At 37.2% G+C, this 22,079-nt stretch overlaps 3 protein-coding genes across 3 annotated transcripts; 1 reads left to right on the top strand and 2 right to left on the bottom strand.

Annotated features, from left to right (window-relative positions):
• Nucleotides 1-2,750: 2,750 nt before the first annotated feature.
• Nucleotides 2,751-3,866, bottom strand: LOC141654970 (uncharacterized). Its single transcript, XM_074462075.1, has one exon. It carries the CDS (start codon nt 3,864-3,866, stop codon nt 2,751-2,753), a length of 1,116 nt encoding a protein of 371 aa, XP_074318176.1.
• Nucleotides 3,867-7,690: 3,824 nt separating this feature from the next.
• LOC141654969 (uncharacterized) lies at nt 7,691-8,800 on the bottom strand. The gene has a single exon (XM_074462074.1). It carries the CDS (start codon nt 8,798-8,800, stop codon nt 7,691-7,693), a length of 1,110 nt encoding a protein of 369 aa, XP_074318175.1.
• Nucleotides 8,801-20,605: 11,805 nt separating this feature from the next.
• On the top strand, nt 20,606-21,223 carry LOC141654968 (serine/threonine-protein phosphatase 7 long form homolog). The gene has a single exon (XM_074462073.1). The coding sequence runs from the start codon at nt 20,606-20,608 to the stop codon at nt 21,221-21,223; it is 618 nt and encodes a 205-aa protein (XP_074318174.1).
• Nucleotides 21,224-22,079: the final 856 nt, after the last annotated feature.

Genomic DNA, 22,079 nt, shown 5'->3' with positions numbered 1-22,079 from the left:
AAGATAGGTCCCAAATCATAACTCAGGTCAGACTTGAATTTGAGTCAATTTTCAGTTTACACCGAAAATATGGTTATAGACTCCGAAAAAATATCCTATTATAGGATTTGGCTCATGAGATATTTCCAAAACCCCAGTTGATATAGAGCTCTGTTTAATATTTTCACAAGTGTGTAGTGGACATAAATGTACTTTATAGTTAAGTTAATACACATGTATAAACTCATTAATGAAATGAGGTTAATTATAGTAGATAGGACAGAAATTCTTGTTTGAGATTGTCTCACACTGTGAGACGGTCCCATTACATAAAAAGATAATTTATTTATTATCAATAAATTAATAAACTTTTTATAAAAATGGAGTGTCGTGAAACCGTCTTATTCTACAATTTGTGTAGATAGCATATGAAGATATATGACATCTTGTATTTACGTACTTAAAATAACCATACAACATTGTATTTTCGTTTCAAAAATTTAAAAATAATTGCTTATCGAAAATCTTAAATAAAATTCCTCAAAAAAAATCATAAATGATTAGGCAGAGAAGAAAGCTACTCTTAAAATTCTACTCCAACTCTTTTTCTAATATTTGGTAAACTCTACCTCATGAGATGCTCACGACAATTTAGGTCTTTTAACGTTGTCTTTTCGATTATAAACTCCTCAATTACTCCCTCCGTCCCAATTATTTATCTTTGATTAAATACCTCTTACAAAGATAAGTATATGATTTATACTCATAATTACTCTGTATTTATAATTAATATTAGATGTAATTATTCTTGACCTCAATATAGCGCGACTAATTCTTTTAAATAAAACTACACCTACTATACCTACTATTATTTATGTTTATTTCTACCTTTCACATTGCTTACTTTGTACTATATGTCTCACACTAACCATGTACGGGATGGTCTCAAGAGACTAACTCAATTAACAAATACGAAAAGCGTCATATATAAGCCTATACAACTTCTCTCGAGTATGCCAGTTCTTCTATAGTATTTGACTATATTACACTGCACAAAAGGAAAATAAATCATAATCATAAGTTAGCAAATAAGATCACAAAACAGTCCATTAAATCATATAAGTTGCGTAAATTATAAGGGAAAGGGGAAACCTAATAAAAATATCATGTTTAGAGTTGTAACCGATAAAAAAGTATATAAATTGCTCACTATGGCTTGGAGTCTTAAATTTGGCCTGTTATAACGTCAAAATAGAATATAGTGAAATTATTTTCATAATAAAAGATTCTTAAAATTTCATCTCACAATGACTATTATCAAGTGTACACTAACTTTAACCCTTCAAGAAAGCAACAAATTAAGTTACTTGGGATCTATCCATAACCAAGCAACCAACAAATTAATATGCCCTCTATAAACCAATTCAATCATCTAGAGCGGCCCAAAAATAAATACTCGCAGATACGAAGTAGATTTTGTATAAGTAGGATACGGAGTATAAAAGAATCGAAAGCACTTACATCGTATTCAAAGGCCAAAATTCATCTTTTTTCTTCTTCTAACCACTGGCAAAGCAAAATAAATGAACAAAGCATTAATATGATAATATCGCATGCAAAATATATTAGACTCTCAAATAAGAAATATGTAAAGAGCTAAAAGTCTAAAACAAATACAGACACAAATTACAAATACAAAAAAAAAAACATGAAAGTTTAAAATTAAGTAGGTCGATAGTTGTTTATATACTCAGAGAGTTTGTAGTTGCTTTGTTTGAGGATTCCATCTTTAGATAAAAATTGAAGTTTGTTTCATATTTTATCTTTAAAATAAAAGTATTTAATTTAATAAGTAAAGCAGGTCGGAAAAGTTGGACTCTCTCTAATCGCTCGAAAAAAGCTTCCTTTATTAATATAGATAGATAGATAGATATTGACTAGTGTAGACCCGTGCATTGCATGCACGGTATTTATATAGTTCTAATTTTTATTATATTATTTTAGATTATAAATTGACAATTCATTAATTTCATAAAGTTTCTCATTATTTTATTTTATTTGTCTTAATAAATTAAAATAACAAAATTAATCAAGAGATTATGTGATGACATGAAATGTGTATTTTAATGAAAATATTTTTTACGCAAAATTAGTGATATTATTTTATACTCCAATTTTAAGAAGTTATATACGTGTCGAAAAAACCGGTCAAAATATTTTCTAGGAGATCAAGAGAAAATAAATGGGATGACTAAAAATGGAGGGGAGACAACAAATTTTTATCAAAATAGGAAAGTAAATAAGAGTTAATTGTATTAAAATAGGAAAGTGTTTTTAGGTGGAAAAATGTGAAGTTTTTTCTATTCATTTTCTTTTGTAAATAGGGGATTATGACTAGCTAAAGTTTATTTTTTATTTTTTTTAAAAAAAAAAACAATTCAATTTTTTTTTGGTGACGAGAGAAAGCACAGCCGTTACCTTTGATGCGCACTGGGTAAATCCTCGGGTATATGTGATAGTCTGCAAACCACGTATACCAAGTAAGTCACCTGAGGGTGACAGACTCGAAGTCTATAAGGGACGATGGACTCAACGTTTATGCAATTCAATCTTTATCCAATAAATAGCTAGAAATGTAAGGATGAAATTAAAGGCATTACTAAACATTTTTATTTTCTAGTAAAGATTTTTTATCAAACGTAAACAACTCTAGTTGGATTGAAGGGAGTATACTCCCTACTCCCTATGCCTTACTGAAAGATCGAAAAACATCAAGCAAAAGAGGGAGGAGCAACCCAATAAACATTAGGATGAATGTTGGCAAGATCCCCAAGTGAAAGAAATGGTTTTATACATTTCGTTTCCAAATCATAGAAACCAAGATCATCCGCAACATACACACAATTTGACTTGAGCCCTGAACAGTTGCGAGTTGAGATGAAAAACGGCTCACTATTTCTTCCTAAGAAAAGCGCCTGATCGCCTATGGACTCTACCCATTCTATCTTCCCGTCGCCCTCTAAATCAATCTCAAACAGTTCAATATTTTTAGTCAAGACTCCAACCTCATCGTCTTTAGCTAAAGGCCTAATGACCAGGAACAGACGTGGATCATTTTCTTCGGTTACCACCAGGTATTTCTCGGCATCGTGGTTAGATGAATACATAAATAACTCCCAATATTTTTCTATCATTTTCGGGTCCACAGATAAATCCAGACTCTCTTTCTCATATTTATCATCCTCCAAAGGATGCCACCAGCTAATTTGGAGATCGTTCCCGGATTTCTCCAAGTGTAATTCGTACACAGTGTTCACCTTCCTGTTGTACGCCACTCGAGATATTGAATTTACTGGGCTTGATTGTTTCTGCCATCCATTGTCGTTACCAATCTGAACACCATGGCCCTTATAATCTCGCCTATCTTCCATTATAAGTGAAAAGTTGTTTGACAGTGGATCACCAGTCAGAGTAAAATATAACCCTTCTTTAAATATTCCATAATCGGGAGGTAGTATTGCCTCTAAATTGCGAGAGCTCGCTTCAGTAATGTACGGGTTAGCAAGGAATAGACTACCATCAGAATCACAATCGAATGCAACCCAGCCTCTGGCCGACCCCACGCACATTGTGTTGAATGGCACGCTCCCATGTGCTATCGTCGGACGGTCGATCTTGACAATTGATTTGTCAATTATATTCATGTAGTTATCAGTTGGACCATTCGGACCGTCTTTAACATCAGGAGGAAGCATTAGCCATGGTGTTGATAATACTGGCAATGATGACTTGTACAAGTTCTTTGAAATTATTCTTGATGATGAAAATTGTCGATATGTTTTTAATTTGAGTAGAGAATGATTGATAATAATGTTTCGTAGAGCCATCATGATTTCTTTTGCTTAGAGATTTTTTTGCAAGATGATATTTTTTTAGGGTAAGCGATTACGTAGTACTTTATATATTAGTCATAGAAAACGGGTTAATCAGGTCGACTGCGTGTAGGTTATTTTGGATATATGGTTATATGCCCACTGAATAATTACGACTTCCGATTATTTGACAACCGGACTTTTAGTTATCAAATCAAATCAAATCAAATCTCCCCTTTTCTTGTATGCAAAGCTATAGATATTTCTATACGAGTAAGAATATTCGAGGTATTTTTTTTCTTAGAAAAATCTTTAAAGATATTTATACAAATAACAGAAATCTCTAAATCTTCTAAAAAAATCCCTCAAAGCTAAGGAGAAATTAAGACTACTGCCGTCTGCCGGTGCAAACGTACAATGGCAGGCATTGGTTTTGCGCTAAGAGCACTAAAGCATATTACCCCCTTGACCCGTTCCAGCACGATAACCAACACGAGACAGTTCTCGATATTATTACCACCAACGCCGGCACCATGGCTACGGGTACCAACCGACATGAGCGACTCACAGTATGTTGATTTCGACAATTTCTACAACATTGTAGATAAGAGACTTGTCAAGCTTGACAGATTGAATGCATACACTCTCAACTATTACTTATTATGTGTTGGATCAAGTCGGGGGTCACTCGCGTTTATCTGCGAAAATGGAAGGTTGTATTTCGGTTTTCCCCACTGTGGGGGAGGTTACAAGTACAATCTCTACGGTGGTGAGGAGTATGATATATCTAATTGTGGTCTTCACTCGTTGACCCGATTCTACGTTAAACTCGGCAGTAAGTACAATGAAACGTTTCTTTGTTACCCCAGGTGTCACCTTGAAAATCCAACCTCTGAGAACTACCATGATTTTTACCTTAAATCCAATGGCGATAATTGGATTAGGTACCCTAACCTGTTCCACAAGGACGATCCACCTATCGTGTATTGTGAGAAGACTAAAATGGTTTATAAGCTTTCCTGTTATGGTAATGAACACGGCCCGTGGGCTGTTGAACTATGGGATATCCTCCATGATGATGATGTTGGTGTTGATGATGATATTGATAATATAAAAGTCACTTCTCGGATTAATGTAGCAGTTGATTCCAGTTATGAGATAGAGTTGTTTGAGAGGGAGTTGAGGGCGCGGTGTCATCAGGATAGATATTTAGTGTTGACTGGAGATGAGGGTGGGCGAGGAGACCCGGTTTTGTACCTTGTTGTAAGGTATCATAATAGGGAGTTAGGCACTCCTCAAACGCGTGCAATGGACGTGTTTAGGTTTGATTTGGCTGGGCAGAAGATGAGTTATACGACTCAACTTGATGATCACGCGTTTTTCATAGGGAAAGGAAGTGACTCATTTGCCATACCAGTTGAGCAATGTGGTCCTGGTGGTTTAAAGCCGGATTCGGTCTATATAGCAGATGATTTAAGGGTGTTTGATTTGAAAGACGGGTCCATAACACCTATTCTAGACACGGGAGATCTCTCGATGACACGATTTCAGTCATTATGGATTCCACCACCAACCCCCGAGCAGATTAAATGTGGTAAGGCATGGAGAAAGTTTTGTGGAGAGAGTATATGAAAGGCAATATCATGCCACTCAAATAATCTCACGCTTACTTCCTTCAAGTCATTTTGCGTACTTATTTTTCCAGTTTCCATTATAATTGGAAGGCTTTTATTGTACGGAATATACCTGTCGCTTGCTTGGTTGATCTCGAGAGATGATTTTTTTTGTTTTCCTTTTTTCGGATGGTGCTCTGTATGTCCCAATCCCTCTCCTATAATGAACCTCAAATAATCATATTACGCAACTATCGTCAAACAATTGAATAACACCAACAATTAAGTCGCTAGAATTAAATTCCAAGATTATAACATAACCATTTGAAGCACTTGTTTGAAACCATTCTGATGTTGTTCTTCCTCTGGTAGTCATTCAGTAAAACTAAACTCGTTAATTGGCGTGATAAGCCTAGACGGAATAGCAGACGCTAGCCAATACATCCTAGCTCAATTAATCCATCCCGACTCAACCATGCTCCAAAGAGATGATAACATGGCATTTCTAATTAAAACCTTAGTCCTCAGTTGTCGGAATTTCAAAATTAATGTCCTGGACGAGATCACACTGCATCTCGCTGCAAACTGTTGCAGGCCATGAGACAGTCCAGAGTAAAGATTGAATGTGTGACCCTCTTTGTGAGAAGTGTCGGGTCCTTGAGCGACTTCGATAACTCTTCAGCCTCATATTACAATACCTTTCGCTATAATCCCTATTCAAACCTTCAGGCTTGGTCAATTATGTTGCTTTTATTCCCTCTCTTTTCGTCTAATCAATTACCTTCACAATGAATTTAAATCAATAGGCGTCAGTTTGCACTCGGTGTTCAATTTTCATAGCAATTATTAAACTGTTATTCGCAATGCATATCCATGGACACGCTACTTTCATAGCGTAGGTATACGTATTTACGGTGCTGCTTCTTAGTCAGGTACTATTTCAGTTTCTCGTACTTGGTGTTGTATCGTTTATGAGTTCAGAATTTCAGATATTTTCAATTCGTTTTCCGATTCGTGTCTATTTCGTTAAGTCTAATAATACAACGCACTTAGTCTAATACTCCCTCCGTTCCGGTCAATTGTTATTCTTTGTTTTTGGCACAAAGATCAAGGAAAGAGGAGAGAGCCAATTATAAGATAACAAGTGGATCAACTTGAGTGTGAATGATCAAATTGTTCATCAAGTGCAATCTTAAAATAGAAAGTACAACAATTGACTGAGACACCCAAAATAGAAAAGGACAACAAATCCAGGACGGAGGGAGTAATACTACAATTAATAGACTTTACAGCTAGTTGTATACATCTGGTTGTATAGGTTTCGAGCTTTATAATAAAGGATTTGAGTTTATATGTATATTTTACGAGCTTCATAGAAAAGAATCTGAGCGCCTTTATAAACATTTTAAACTCAATATATTATAATGAAACTCAAAAATAATACATATAAGCTCAATTAGATTTTAATTTTGACATTTAAAAAATTAAAATGTAACTCAAAAAAATTTAAAAGCTCGAAAAGATTGCATATAAGCTCAATTAGGTTTGTATTGCATGCACCATGCTCATATACATCTAGATGTATAGTCTTATTTGTGGTACTACTGTAAGTCGGTAGAATGTGAACGGCTTGCTATTCTTGTTTGTTGGAACGTATTTTTGTATGAGCAGACTAAAACAAAAAGAGAAAATTGAAAGGAATGGAAGAGGCGGTATGAAACAGAAGCAAATTCACAACATATATTTTCTTGGACAACGAAGTTCTTACAATATTACAGTAACAATTGATAAAAATATTAGTAAGAATCGACTATATCTAATCACGAGAGCAAGTATTGAAAATGGTTGAAACTTGGTTGAAATTCCCAAGGGGCTGAGGTTCAAGCCTCTCCAAGGGCAATCTTGTGAAGTGTATATGGCCTGAGGTTATGCCTTCTAGACTTCGAGTCTGTCACCCATGGATGACTTATTTAGTATAAGTGGTTTAACAACAACAACAACAACAACACAAAACATACTCGATAGAACATAAGGAATAAAAGCCATAATAAGAACATCAATTCAATCTTTATGCAATTAACAATTACTCCGTAGCTAGAATTGTACAGATAAAATCTAAAGGCATTACTAAACGTTTATTTTATCATGAAAAGTATTCTAATCAAACGCAAACACCTAGTTGAATTGGAGGTGTCTCCGTATGCCTTATAGGAAAGTAGAAAAATATCAAACATAAGAATAGGGAGGAGCAACCCAATAAACATGAGGACGAATGTTGGCAAGATCCCCAAGAGAAAGAAATGGTGTAATGCTTTTTGTTTCCAAGTCATAGTAACCGAGATCCTCAGCAACATACACACAATTCGGCTTGAGCCCTGAACATTTGTGAGTTGAAATGAAAAATGGCTCGCTATTTCTTCCGATAAAGAGCGCCTGATCACCTATGGACTCTACACGTTCCAGCTTCCCATCTCCCTCTAAATCAATCTTATACAATTCGATATCTTTAGTCTCCCATTGAATCCCGTCCTGTCTAGCAAAATGTCTAATGACGAAGAACAGACTTGGATTATTTTCTTCAGTGTCAACCACCAGGTAAGTTTCGACACCATGGTCCTCTGGATAACCCTCGTTTAACTCCATGTATTTTCCGATAACATTCGGATCCAACGGCGGAGACAAAACCCAGCGATTTTCCGTACATTTACAATCCATTAAAGGATGCCACCATATAATCTGGAGCTTCCCAGAGCGCTCCAAGTGTGATTCGTACACAGTGTTCGCCTTCCTGTTATACGCCAATCGAGACCGTAACGCCTGTGATGGGCGAAATTCGTTATGCCGCCATCCATTGCTGTTACCAATTTCACATCCATGTTTTCCATAGGAGTAATTCAAAAGTAAAAAGTTATTTGACGGTGGATCACCAACCAGAATAAAATGTAACCCATCTCTATGTATTCCTTCCGGAAGCCCTGGTAACTTGCGACAGCTCGCTTCAGTAGCGTAAGGGTTAGCCAGGAACAAACTACCATCCGAATCACAAACAAACGCAACCCACCCTTTGGCCGATCCTACACACTTTGTGTTGAATAGGACGCTCCCATGTGCTATGGGACGGTCCATCTTGACTATTGATTTATCGATAATATTCCAGTAATTATCCGATGGACCATTCGGACCGTCTTTAACATCAGGAGGAAGCATTAGCCATGGTGTTGATAAAATTGGCAATGATGACTTGTACAAGTTCTTAGAAATTATTGTTGATGATGAAAATTGTCGATACGGTTTTAATTTGCGTAGAGAATGATTTAGAATGTTGCGTAGAGCCATGATTATTTCTTTTCACTTGGAAACGCTCCGTAGCGAGATTTTTGCACTTTATATTAGAGCTGGAAAACGGGTCAATCGGGTAAAGTGTAGGTTATCAAATCTCCTTCAAATCTTATATGATATATGATCATAAGATAGAATATCCTCCGTATTTTTTATTTTATTTTTTAGCAATATATTAAAAAGATATTTATAAAATCATGGAAAATTTCTAAATCTTCTAAAAAAAACCCTCATAGTAAAATTACAGTACTGCCGTTGCAAAGGTACAATGGCAGCCATTGCTTGTGCGCGAAGAGCAGTAAAGCATATTACCACTGTGACCCGTACGAGCACGACAACTGCCACGAGACGGTTCTCGACATTATTGTTACCACCGACACAGACACCATGGCTACGGGTACCGATCGATATGACTGATTCATCGTTTGTTGGTGACTATGACAATTTCTATAACATTGTAGACAAGAGACTTGTCAAGCTTGATAGATCGATTGCATACACTATCGATTGCAACTTATCATGCGTTGGATCAAGTCGGGGGTCACTCGCATTTGTCAACGAAGGTTTCAGAATGTATCTCGGGTATCCTCATGCTGGCGGGGGAGACAAGTACTGGCATTACAGTGACCTAGACGAAGACGAGGACGAAACTAATCATGGTCTTCACTCCTTGACTCGATTTTACACTCAACTCGGCGATCTTCAAACAGTTCTTTGTTATCCGAGGTATCACCCTCAAAATCCAACCCCTAACAACTACCATGATTTTTATGTTCACTGGGATTATGATTGGACTAGGTACCCTAACCTATTTCACAAGGACGATCCACCTATCGTACATTGTGAGAAGACTAAAACGGTTTATAAACTTTCCTGTTATGGTAATGAACACGGTCCATGGTTTATTGAACTATGGGATATGTCCAATGATCGTATAAACGTCACTTCTCGTATTAATGTAGTGTTCGATTCTAGTTATGAGATTGAAACCTTTGAGAGGGAGTTGAGGGCGCGGTGTCATCAGGATAGGTACTTGGTATTGACCGGAGACGAGGGTGGGCGAGGGAATCCGGTTTTGTACCTGGTAGTAAGGCATCATAATAGGGAGCTAGGCATTTCTCAGACGCGTGTTGTGGACGTGTTTAGGTTTGATTTGGTTGGTCAGAAGATGAGTTATACGACAAAGCTTGATGATCACGCGTTTTTCATAGGGCAAGGAAGTGACTCCTTTGCCATACCAGTTGAGCAATGTGGTCCTGGTGGGTTAAAGCCGGATTCAGTTTATATAGCAGATGATTTAAGGGTGTTTGATTTGAAAGACGGATCTATAACAACTATTCTAGACACAGGGGATCTCTCGATGACACGATTTCAGTCATTATGGATTCCACCACCAACAAAACAGCAGATTGAATATGGTAAGGAATGGCGAAAGAATAGAGAAGAGAGTATATGACAGGCAATATAATCTCACGCTTGCTTCCTTTGAATCATTTTGCCTAAATAATGTTTATCTCAACTCATAGTTTCCACTCATTGTACTTTTGTTCCGTCTTTTTATTTATAAAACGACGATGATGCTAATCTTTCAATTATTATTATGTCGAATTAAAGTAAAATGGTTCACTAAACTGCCAAAGCCTTTTTAAAGCCTTTTTCTATCGGCGTGATCTTTTTGCATTGCACAGTCTATATATCTATCTATAGTTTGGTTGATCTGGACAGTTTTTTTTTGTTTCTTTTTTCGGATGATGCTCTATATGTAACATGTCCCCAAGAGAATATCAGACGCAGTTCGAACTAGAACTGAGGGAAGTCTAAGTAACATGGCGGTCTTGCGTTACTCATGGTTGTAGCTATTCCCAAGAGAAACGGTTACAGATTCATTCACTCGGGTCAGATCATAAGAATAGTATTATTATTTCATTATATTTTCCATTTTTACATGCGAGTGTTTTCGGCTGACGTGTTTTTCCTTTTTGGGCTACCCGTTATAGGGGTAGATCCTTTTCTCTCTGTCAATGGTTTTCAGGTGGTTTGCTTCCGTTTAGCTCGAGTCGATCTTAAAGTGAAGATTTCAGTCATGTTTTGTATTAAGTATTTTGTACTTCTTGTAAAAACAGTTCTAAATTTTACTATTTTGAACAGCTTTTTTTTTTGAAAAATACTATTTTGAACAGCTTTGTATATTTTTAAATTAGCCCTAAAATCGTGGGTGTTACAACTACGATCCAAAGTTGCAGACAATATTTCACTTATTATTATGAGATTAAAAGTTGCAAAAGCCATAACATTGAGTCAAAAACACAAATTATAGAGTAAGTTCGTGTTGTAAATACGATGTACAACGACCTTACAATGCGTTGTACATACGTCTCATTTAATCAAACGTAAATAACCAGCTGTCCGTTGTCCGTTGGAATCAATGGGCATAACCTCCGTGGTAAGGGACAACACCGAAAGAAAACAAGGCACTAATAATGCAATGCAAAATAGAGCATACTCGGTCGAACATGAGGAATAAACCCATAAAAACAATAATTCTAATATCTTGATGCATAACAACTAGCTAAAACATTTTATTTTCTTGTAAGGAGTACGTATTTTAATCAAACGTAATTAAACAACTAGTTGAGTTCGAAAGTGTACGAATGTCGGCTGAAAAACATCAAGCAAAAGAGGGAGGAGCAACCCAGTAAACATGAGGACGAATGTTGGCAAGATCACCAAGAGAAAGAAATGGTGTAATGCTTTTTGTTTCCAAATCATAGTAACCGAGATCATCTGCAACATACACACAATTCGACTTGAGACCAGAACAGTCTTGAGTTGAGATGAAAAACGGCTCGCTATTTCTTCCTAAGAAGAGCACCTGATCACCTATGGACTCAACACATTTCACCTCCCCGTCGCCCTCTAAATCAATCTCAAACAATTTAATATCTTTAGTCTCGCATTGAACCCCCTCATCTTTAGCTAAATGTCTAATGACTAACAACAGACTTTGATTCTTTTCTTCGGTCACCACCAGGTATTTCTCAACACTATGGTCACCTGGATATTTTTTGATAACTTTTGGATCCAAAAACAAAGACAAAACACGTCTCTTATCCCCGGTTTCATCATCCTCTAAAGGGTAGGACTTGGTAATAAGTTGGAGCTTCCCGGAGTCCTCAAAGTGTAATTTGTACAGTGTGTCTGCCTTCCTGTTATACGCGGCTAGACATAATTTATTAAATATTCCGCGACTCTCTTGTATAAGTTCAAAGTTGTTTGACATTGGATCACCAGCAAGAGTAAAATGTAACCCTTCTCTAAATATTGGATACTGGGGAGGTGCTGGTAACTTATGACAACGCGCTTCAGTGTACGGGTTAGCCAGGAATAGACTACCATCCGAATCACAATCAAACGCAACCCACCCTTTGGCCGATCCTATACACTTTGTGTTGAATGGAACGCTCCCATGTGCTGTCGGACGGTCGATCTTGACAATTGATTTGTCAATTATATTCCAGTAGTTATCAGATGGACCATTCGGACCGTCTTTAACGTCAGGGGGGAGCATAAGCCATGGTGTTGATAAAATTGGCAAAGATGACTTGTACAAGTTTTTAGAAATTAATGTTGATGATGAAAATTGTCTATAGGGTTTTAATTTGTGGACACAATGATTGAGAATACTGCGTACAGCCATGATGAATTATTTTTACAGTTTAGGGTAATTGGTTAATTATCGAGTAGTTTATATTATACCCGGAAAACAGGTCAATCGAGTCAAGGGTAGGTTATATTCGACAATCGGATTTTTAGGTTATCAAATTTCCGTAAATGCGATTCCTTTGTAAAGCTATTGAATTTGGATAAAATATACTCCATATATTTTTTTTATTAAAAAATATCTTAAAAGATATTTATACAAATCACGAAAATTTTTTAAATCTTCTCAAAAAAAATCCCTCAAAGTAGAAATTTAGAGTACTGCCGGTGCAAACGTACAATGGCAGCCATTGCTTTTGCACGAAGAGCACTAAAGCATATTACCCCAATGACGCGTACCTGCGCAATAACCGGCACGAGACGGTTCTCGACATTACCGCCGACACCGTCACCGTGGCTACGGGTACCGATCGATATGACTAACCCAGAGTTTGTTGAGTTTGAAAATTTTTATAACATTGTAGACAAGAGCCTTGTCAAGCTTGATAGAGAGACTGCATACGGTATCGATCGTAACATATTATGCGTTGGATCAAGTCGTGGGTCACTCGCATTTGTCTGCGAAAGTCCACGGTTCTATTTCGGTTTCCCCCACTCTGGCGGGGGTTACAAGTACAATATATACGGTCATCAAGAGTTTGACGACAAATTCCGCTGTGATCTATCTAATCGAGGTCTTCACTCGTTGACCCGATTCTATCCGAGGTATCACCCTAAAAATCCAACCCTTGAGAACTACCATGATTTTTATGTGTCAGATGATTACAATCGTGATTGGATTAGGTACCCTAACCTATTCCACAAAGACGATCCACCTATTGTATATTGTAAGAAGACTAATACGGTTTATAAGCTTTCCTGTTATGGTAATGAATACGGTCCATGGGTTGTTGAACTATGGGATATCCCTAATCATCGTATAAATGTCACTTCTCGAATTAATGTAACGCACGATTCTAGCTATGAGATTGAGACCTTTGAGAGGGAGTTGAGAGCGCGGTGTCATCAGGATAGGTACTTGGTATTGACTGGAGATGAGGGTGGACGAGGAGACCCGGTTTTGTACCTGGTTGTAAGGTATCACAATAGGGAGCTAGGCGTTTCTCAAACGCATGCGGTGGATGTTTTTAGGTTTGATTTGGTCGGGCAGAAGATGAGTTATACGACAAAGCTTGATGATCACGCGTTTTTCATAGGGCAAGGAAGTGACTCCTTTGCCATACCAGTAGAGCAATGTGGTCCTAGGGGGTTAAAGCCGGATTCAGTCTATATAGCAGATGATTTAAGGATGTTTGATTTGAAAGATGGATCTATAACACCTATTTTAGACATGGGGGATCTCTCGATGACACGATTTCAGTCATTTTGGATTCCGCCACCAACATACGAGCAGATTAAAAATGCTGAGTCATGGAATTTGACTCACTAGTCTTACTAAGGGGGTTCAGTGGGTGCGTCTGAACCCCCCATTTTGATGGGCAATGAAAAGTCTAGTCCTCGTCCACGATGGTTTATCTCAACTCATAGGTTTTTCCACTCTTTCTATTTTTGTTCCTTTTTTTATTTTTATAAATTAAAATGACAATGCTGCTATTTTCTCTTTTTATTATTGTTGTGGCGAATTAAAGCAAAATGGTTCATTAAATTGCCTAATCGTCTTTTCATCAGAATTAGTTGTATGTCCTGTGAAAATTCAAAGGCTTTTTAAAGCCTTGCTTTCATTGGTGTGGTCTTCTTCTATTGTACCCATTGTATCTTTTGCTTGGTTGATCTTGAGAAATGACTTCCATATTCTAACATTAGCGAAGCCTGAATTTATCGTTAGGGCCGAAAATTTTCAAAGGCGGCAAAGGAGTAATAACATAAGATAAACTTGAAAAATTTCCCGGGGTGATCGTCCTCGGACCCTTGACGAGGTGAAAGCCCGGACTCATTCCTAGTCAGGTGCATCGGCTTCTACTTCCTCACAGGTCCCTGCTAGTGTCAATGCCTTGGTTTCCGACCCTTCTTGTGACCGTCTTTCTGGTATGTCACTTAATTGGATTATTGATACCGGAGCTTCACATCATGTTACGGGAGATTTTAGTTGTTTATCCGACTCTTATTCTATACCCCCTCACCCGGTTAATTTGCCTAATGGGCATACGGTTAAGGCATCTCTAGCTGGGACGGTTTGCCTATCTAATTCGTTAGCTCTTGTTAATGTTTTATATATACCAAGTCTCACGTGTAACTTGATATCCGTTTCTCAGTTAATTGTTAAAACCCGCTATGTATTGCAATTTACTAGTACATCTTGTGAAATTCAGGACCCTTTATCGAGGACGAGGATTGGAGTCGGTGAGCTCATGGACGGTCTCTATTTTCTGCGTGTGGTGGGTCAGTCCTCTACGGTGCATAGGGTGAGCGCTGAAGCCTCTTTCGACTTGTGGCATAGGTGTCTTGGTCATCCCTCTAATAAAGTTATTCATTTAATTCCTGAAGCTAGCAAATTTCGTATTCCTGTTGACAGTGCTTGTGACGTCTGTCATTTAGCTAAACAATGCCGTCAGTTTTCAATTAAATTCTAATATTGCATCAAACATTTTTGATTTAATTCATTGTAATTTATGGGGTCCTTATCCCACTCCGTCTACTTCTGGTGCTAAGTATTTTTTAACTATTGTTGATGACTGCTCTCGTGCGGTTTGGGTATATCTTCTTTTTGACAAGACTGAGGTTACACCTATGTTTATGAATTTCTTAGCCATGGTCGATACTCAATTTTCTAAACGGGTCAAAATCGTTCAGTCATATAATGGGAATGAGTTTAATGCCATGGCTGATCATTTCGTGAAACATGGGATATTCAGGCAACAATCAACCAGAGGTTGACAAGGATTTTCCTAGAACAACTTACTGAAGGGAACACATACAAAATCAGAAGATTCAGCATTTCCTCAAACCGAGTGGGCCTCGACATGGCAATATTTCACCCTTGCAAGATTTGGTTTGAATACAGTACAAGGGTGATACCCATAACTGGTTCTGAGATACCACTTTCAGTTCATTTGTTTTACACTTTTCATGAAATCGTTTTTGGTGCAATGCCATATAGACTTTATATTGGTAAGAAAACAATTCCTAATTTTTCTGATAATGTGTTGCATATAGTAATTTAAACAAGAGTCAAGGCAGTCATTATCTCAGGTCAACATCTATCTTCCAAGACCAGTGTTTAGTCATGGTCAGCTTTATGTGGCACTTTCCAGAGTCACACGAAAAGAAGGCTTGAAAATTCTAATTTGTGATTCAGATATGTGTACTTCTACTACGACTACTAATAATGTAGTATATCATGAAATTTTTCAATTTTTAGAATAATTTCCATATGTTAAAGTAGATTATTAAATTACATTTCTTTATTCGGGATGTAAGGTTTTTTTATGTATGCAAATGTTATTTACAATAGTATACGGAGTATTACGTTATTTCCTCTTAACTCATTGCATTTGAACACATATTTGAAACAAGTGTAAACATTAATTACGTAGATCGCCGATTTAGACCAATTAGATAATTACAAAAGAAATGCAAAAAAACAAAAAACAAAAAAAAATCATCCAAGAACGTTAGTACTTGCCCAAATACATGCCCGTGCAAAACTTGCAATTTTTCACGGGTTTAAAACTAGTATACTTTTACATATTTACGTAGTACTTACTATCAAATTTCCGTATATTCCGTTTCTTTTATTTGAGCAGTTTCTTCTTTCTAAAGCTATAGAATAGAAATTGTACGCGATGATATATGATCATCGGATAATTTTTTTTTTTTTATTTATTAGCAATAACTTAAAATATAATCATCCAAATCCCGGAAATTTTCTAAATCATTCAATTAAAGATATTTTTTATTATTTATTAGCAATAACTTAAAATCACTCAAAGGAAACCTTTGGAGTACGGCCGTTTCAATTACCAAAAACCTAACTCATTTTCCAACATACAATGGCGGTCATTGCTTTTGCGCGAAGAGCACTAAAGCATATCACCCCAATTACTCGTTCCAGCACGAAAACTGACGCGAGACAGTTGGTCACATTACCACCGACACCGTCACCGTGGCTACGGGTCCCCATCGATACGACTGACCCCGAATTTGTCGAGATTGAAAATTTCTACAACATTGTAGACAAGAGACTTGTCAAGCTTGAAATATTGGAAGCATACGGTATCTATCGCAACATATTATGCGTTGGATCAAGTCGCGGGTCACTCGCACTTATCTGCGAGGGTGAAAAGATGTATATCGGGTACCCCCACACTGGCGAGGGAGAAAAGTACAAAATCTATGGTGGCGATGACCGCAAATCTTATAATCATCTTCACTCCTTGACCCGATTTTACACTAAAGTCGGCTGTATTGTAACAGTTTTATGTTATCCGAGGTATCAACCTCAGACCTACCATGATTTTTATGTTAATTGGTCAAATCATTTTAAATGGACTAGGTTCCCTAACCTATTCCACAAGGACGATCCGCCTATTGTTTATTGTCAGAAAACTAAAACGGTTTATAAGCTTTCTTGTAATGGTAGTGAACACGGTCCATGGGTTGTCGAACTATGGGATATGTCTGATTATCGTATAAATGTCACTTCTCGGATTAAAGTAGCACTTGATTCTAGTTATGAGATTGAGACCCGTGGGAGGGAGTTGAGGGCGCGGTGTCATCAGGATAGATACTTGGTATTGACTGGAGACGAGGGTGGGCGAGGAGACCCAATATTGTACCTGGTTATAAGGCTCCACAATAGGGAGCTAGGCGTTTCTCATACACGTGTTGTGGACGTGTTTAGGTTTGATTTGGTCAGGAGGAAGATGAGTTATACGAAAAAGCTTGATGATCACGCGTTCTTCATAGGGCAAGGAAGTGACTCGTTTTCCGTACCAGTAGAGCAATGTGGTCCCGACGGGTTAAAGCCAAATTCAGTTTATATAGCAGATGATTTAAGGGTGTTTGATTTGAAAGACGGGTCCATAACACCTATTCTAGACACGGGGGATCTCTCGATGACACGGTTTCGGTCATTATGGATTCCTCCACCAATAAACTGTTGGTGATTTAAGAGTAATTTCCGGTTATTTGGCGTAATTAAGGTTGGTTCGTAGATAGGTAATTCCTAAATAATAAAATGTGAGTTCGGGAAGTACAGAGTGTACGCTTACATAATTATTTGCGGGATTACGGAATAGTTTTTCGTTGAATAACTATGACGGGGTCTCGCTGCCCTATTTCCCAATTTCTTTTCTATATAAATAGATGAAGGATGAGAAGAACAAGTTACAGAAACACAAATTCTTCTACATCTAAAGAACGATATAACATTTTACACAAAATATTTCTATATTACGTCTCTGATTTTTATTTAGGAAATCAGAGGGCACCGTCTTATCTCAATAGGAAATTCGGTTAAACCCAGGCACTAATAAGGGTCGAATTATTTTATTTAGAAAACCGGAGTCGATTCGGTGCGGTTTCATTATTGTCAATTCCTGTTCATGCATGTACCATATCTAACATAAACGAGGAGATTGAGCGAGGTAAGGAATGGACAAAGTATATGACGCCATGCACAGTCACACTGACAAGCAGTTCGAAGAGTTCATGGACAGAGTTTTTGACGCAATAGATAGCTGGAATTTTTATAAGTACGAAAGTTTGTGTTTCTTTTGTTCAAAGTTGAATATTCGGTTACTACTACTGAATATCATTTAAAATTTGTTGGAATAATGGTTTGGAGTGACAGTGATAATGATCGGAAATTTGAATATCAACCGAATCATATCAAATATGCTTTTTTTAAGAGTATTTTGACTCATTTCATGCCTTTTGTTACACGAAATACCTTATAGGGTAAGATGGTTGGGACCCTTCATCCAGACAAAGATAAAAAGACTGTAAATACGGTTTAGTGGAGTTTTTGGTTTTCCATGTTAATGTAAAATCTGAAAATACCATGTCAGTTTAATTATTCTCGCATTCGCTTGGATATACATAGAATATATGAGATATAAGTATTAGGTAATATGTCTTCGAGTATATACTCCCTCCAATTTTTTTTATCTTCCCCTTTCAATAAAATACTCCTCACATATATTATAGAAAGGGGAAGATAAAAAAAAATTAGAGGGAGTATATATATATATAACTCTGATAAGGGACGGAATATACATCATTTACATATCACTTTAACACATACACTCGATAATTCCGATTATATGAGCATACTCTCCGCACTCTCCAACTCACATTATATCTCCAAGCGCAAGTTACCACTCTGTTGAGGTTTATATAACAAGATGGCTTTTTCCTCCTAGCTCTGATGCGAGCAAACAGACACTGTAAGACCCGTCTTTGCTAAAATTTCAGCGGAGTTCATCCTTTGGTAGTCGTTCGACTAGTATAATTATACTTACAGTCTCAAAGTGGGGATAAGGTTGATGGATTAATTCTGAATTTTTTGGATAATTGGGGTTAATTAGCAAAGTAATTAGGGATTTGGGGTTGGTTTGAAAGTATTTTGGCCCAATCGGTCCACGTCATCACTTTATTTTATTTTTTCAGTTTTTCTACAAAGCCGCTAACAAACATGGCGGCTTTGCCTTTTGTTCAACTTCCTATTACCAAATAACTGAGGAAGTTGGCAAAAAATGGGAAAGAGCAAAGCCGCTGGGGAACATGGCGTCTTTGCCTATTGTTTTATTTTGGCATCCAACATTGGCTACTGGATTGCATATTTGGGATTTGCATAGGAAAAAAGGAGAAAGACGCTGGGAAAGTGGGCGGCTTTCCCAGTTTGCAATATAAAAAAAAGGGGAAGAGGGGAAGCCGCTGGGAAAGCTAGCGGCTTTGTCGCGTATATAAAAAAAATCGCTGAACACTCATCACTCTCCTCTATACCCGTAAAATAAAAATAAAAATAAAAATCCCAAATTAAAAGACAAACCCTAAGTGCCCGAAAAACCCAATTTCTCACCCAATTTCTACCAAATTTCATTTAATCAATTACTCTCCATCTACCTAATTCATCTAAAGGTACTAATTATTCTATTTTGATTTAGCATTGTTGTTTAATTTGAGTTGAATTTGTGCTTAATTTATTAGTTTCGTTTGTAGCTTAATTTAGAACTTTTCTTGTTCAAATTCGTAGTTTTCTTTGTCAAATTAGTAGTTTACTTTAATTCCTTACAATGGAGATCAATAATTACCCATTAACTTGTTGGTTGAATGGTGAAATAGTGGTAAATGGTTAAGATATTAGTTATAAGGGTGGTTGTGAAAGCTTTGTTACTGTTAATAGTAATATTAGTCTTAATAAGCTCAAGAATGAAATATATTAGTCTTTAGAGGTAGATAAAACTAAATATGACCTTACTATTAAAATGAAATTCCCAAGTGTAAGAGATTACAAAGTACAATCCTTGAGTAATGATCGTAGTTTGAAAGCTATGTGGGCAAGTGTGTGTCAATCGAAAGCCGCATCGATGGATTTGTTTATTGAGTTGATGCCTCTTGAACAAGCTCTTGAAATAACTCAAACAACTTTACAACCCTCTAATTTGTCATTCACAAATATGCTTAGTCAAGTTGAGGATCCAAATTGGTATGTGTCTTTGTCAACTAATAATGTTGATGAAGCGGCCATTGATGGTAATATTTTTGGAGATGAAATTGAAGAGGAGGATGCTATGTTGTTTGTGAGTGATGATGATGATGATGCTAGGATGGACCTTGTTTCTCAAACATGCATGTCTTAATACCCAATTTGTCAAGGTTAATGCTATAGATGTTGATAATGTAAATACTTGGTATAAATCAAGTGGGGTTCCATTTAAGAATGGTGGTGAGTTTAGTATTGGGCAAGAATTTTCAAGCAAAGAGAAATTGAGACAAGTTGTCACATTATACAATGTCATTAGAAACCAAGTCTACAAAACCACCGAATCAAAACCTCACACCGTGACATTTAGATGTGGTAGAAAACCCTTAGCTTGTAGTTGGTATTTAAGAGCTAGTCAAAAAAATGTTGCTATAGCGATGGAAGCGGGTGTTGAATACCCTCTTGGTTCGCAAATGGTGGTGGGTGTTGACCCTCTTGGTTGTAGGTGGCTAAGGGTAGACCGCACATACAAGGATCACTTAATTGGATTAGTTGCATGTAAGCATGCACTTGATATCATGACCGACACCATGTTCACTTGGGAGCCCTACACTAGGGAGGTCTTTTCCCTTCTACCCCCCATTTGTACCGAAGATCCTTTTGAGTGGATTGTAAATGCACCACTCATTTGCTTTGAGGCCGTTGAATGGCATTTTCCTAATAGGGTTGTTAGGCAATTTGGTTGGCATCCAACGGTGCCTCCTATGTGCAAGACATCGAAGAAGTTGCATGCCATTGATCGCCGGGGAAAGGCCACCGATTATGCGGAAATGCATAAACTAAGCATTGAGAAGTGGAATAATCGCAAGGCAAGAACGACTCCTCGTGGTGTTCCTTACAATGGTTACCTTGACTACAATGACGATTACCTAAAGTGGTATCGTTCCATCACATGTCTGTCATTAGTAACCTCACTGCAGAACAACAAGAAAAACCAACATATGAGAAGAAACATAATTTCTATCCGAATGCGGCGGACAATATGCTACTTGTAAGTATTTTCATTACATGTCTAGTCATTACTACATTTTGATAGTTGTTTAGTATTGGTTAAGTTTCCTTTGATACTAATTTTTGAAAATATATCTCTTGTAATTGACTTGTTCAATTTCGCAGACGGAGGGTCATGTTTATAACTACAACCACGCTACTACTATGCTTGGTAACATGCCGGAAGATGTGTCAATCAAGCATGTTCAGATGTTGCAAGAGATGCGGTCAATGTCACTCGATTGCTTGATACGCACGGGACAAGGACATCTAATCGAACCCACTCCGACTGAACATCTAAGCCCTCCACACGAAGAGGGTCAGAGATATTATTTATGTACACTTACTCCGATCCGTGAGGAGGACACACCTACCGGTTCAAGTTCAAGATCAAGACCGAAGAGAGGTCGCTCAAGAATGGGCTAATGTGTTTGGATGTTAGATAGAATTGCTTAATTTCTATGAACTTTCGTATGAACTTTGTTGTATGAACTTTAGTTAATTTAGATGGAAGTGTTGTATGAACTTTGTTCTTTATTTGGTTATGAATGACATTGGTGAACATTTCCGGATTTAAAGCACGTGTTTGGAGTGTGAGAATAGGCTGTGTATGGCAGTTTTGGTGTGTATGGCTTGCTCGCTGTGTTGTTTGAAGGTATTTTTTTTACAGTTTTTAGCCAAAGTCGTCAGGTTTCCTAACGGCTTCATCAAATACTGCTGTGGAATCTGGTTAAGCCGCCAGCTTTCCCAGCAGTTTTGCTTCTTTTTTCTATTTCAATTCCAAAAGTTGCAATCCAGTAACTAGTCTAAAATTTACCAGTAAAACAACGGGTAAAGCCGCTAGCTTTCCCAGCGGCTTCC

This window comes from Silene latifolia, chromosome 5 (genome assembly GCF_048544455.1).
Source record: "Silene latifolia isolate original U9 population chromosome 5, ASM4854445v1, whole genome shotgun sequence".
NCBI classification, from domain to species: Eukaryota; Viridiplantae; Streptophyta; class Magnoliopsida; order Caryophyllales; family Caryophyllaceae; genus Silene; species Silene latifolia.
Note: the sequence above shows the minus strand (reverse complement) of the source record. Positions and strands in the feature narration are given on the sequence as shown.

Excerpts from the sequence above, each read along its gene's own strand:
- LOC141654969 (XM_074462074.1), bottom strand. The coding sequence starts at position 8,800 with ATGGCTCTACGCAACATTCTAAATCATTCTCTACGCAAATTAAAACCG.
- LOC141654968 (XM_074462073.1), top strand. The coding sequence starts at position 20,606 with ATGGAAGCGGGTGTTGAATACCCTCTTGGTTCGCAAATGGTGGTGGGT.
- LOC141654970 (XM_074462075.1), bottom strand. The coding sequence starts at position 3,866 with ATGGCTCTACGAAACATTATTATCAATCATTCTCTACTCAAATTAAAA.